At 40.8% G+C, this 1,338-nt stretch overlaps 1 protein-coding gene across 4 annotated transcripts in view; it reads right to left on the bottom strand.

The window, feature by feature from the left end:
* The window catches only part of ATRIP (ATR interacting protein), a 25,013-nt gene that overhangs the window by 13,281 nt on the left and 10,394 nt on the right, over nt 1–1,338 (bottom strand). For all 4 annotated transcript variants that reach the window (XM_012811905.2, XM_023519557.1, XM_023519555.1 and 1 more), the window contains exon 4: nt 649–767. In XM_012811905.2, coding sequence (XP_012667359.1) covers nt 649–767 — 119 coding nt within the window. The remainder of the gene's footprint in view (nt 1–648; nt 768–1,338) is intronic.

Below are 1,338 nucleotides of genomic sequence, written 5' to 3'. Positions count from 1 at the left end.
CATAGTGCACAGCAACCTCAAACTCTTGAGGTCAAGTGATTCTCTCACCTTAGCCTCCTGAGCAGCTGGGACTATAGGTAACTGCCACAATGCTCGGCTATTTTTCTGTTTTTTATAGAGACAGGGTCTTGATCTGGTTCAGGCTGGTCTCAAACCTGTGCGTTCAGGCAATCTACCCACCTTGGCCTCCCAGAGTGCTAGGATTACAGGCTTGAGCCATTGCGCCTGGCCTTAAATTTTTTTTTGTTTAAATTTCAGATTAATACGAGCACACAAATGATTAGATTACAATGTTTACTTTTGTTAGGTAAGGTTCCTACTGTAGTTGTATTCTGCATCCAAGAGGTATGCCATATACTCTTACATTGTGCCCATTAGGTGTGAGTACACTAAGCTTTTTCTAGTCTTAAGGAACTGTGTTTATAAGGTCCCATAGAAAGGAAGCACTACTAGAGTGCAGGCTTTTCTGCTGTGATGCCTCCACCCATTCAAGTCTCATCCAAACCACCTTGAATCCTCCAGAGAGGAGGATTTCTGCCCAGGTGGCAGAGTATAAATGGCCTTCGTGTAGGACTAGTCTGACATTGTTATATAGACTTTTTATTTAATAATGCAAAACTGAACTAACACCTCTAGCACCATCATTACCTGACATGGGAAATGGAGGGAGCAGTGAGTTTATTTGCTCGTTCACTGCTCTGAAGTTTTGTCCTTAATTCGTTCATCTCTGCATCTTTAAACTGGAGTTCAGACTGCAGTGATTGGAGCTGGAAGGCAAAAGAAACAAAACTTGCAGTGGTCCCATCATATATATGAAAATATGTCTAGGCTTCAGAATCCCAAGCTAGTAAAGGAAAAAATGAAAAATACATATGAAGGTAAACTGTGGGCTGAGCATGGAGGCTCATGTCTGTAATCCCAGCACTTTCGGAGGTTGAATGGGAGAATCACTTAAGCCCAGGAGTTCGAGGCTATAGTGAGCTATTATCATGTCACTGCACTCCAGCCTGGGGTGACAGAGTGAAATGATCCCCTTATGTAAGAGAGAGAGAAAAAAAAGAAAGTCTGCTGTGATATGTTCTAAAAATCAAACATTAGCTTTGTTCCTAATGACAACATGGTGCTCTAGAAAGATATTTGACTTTTGTGAGGGTTCAAATACCAGCTCTACCATTTATTTAGCCTCTCTGAGACTTTTCACATCTATAATATTAAATACTTGGCTTCATCGTGGTTGGAGGGATTAAAGCGGAACAATGAATGTAACATGTCCAGTACAGAGCCTTCCTTAGAATTTTAGAATTTGAAATGAGAGAGGCCAAATCTTTTTTTTTTTTT

This window comes from Otolemur garnettii, unplaced genomic scaffold (genome assembly GCF_000181295.1).
Source record: "Otolemur garnettii isolate 467f Iridium unplaced genomic scaffold, OtoGar3 scaffold00179, whole genome shotgun sequence".
Lineage (NCBI taxonomy): Eukaryota > Metazoa > Chordata > Mammalia > Primates > Galagidae > Otolemur > Otolemur garnettii.
This window is presented reverse-complemented; position numbering and strand designations above follow the sequence as displayed.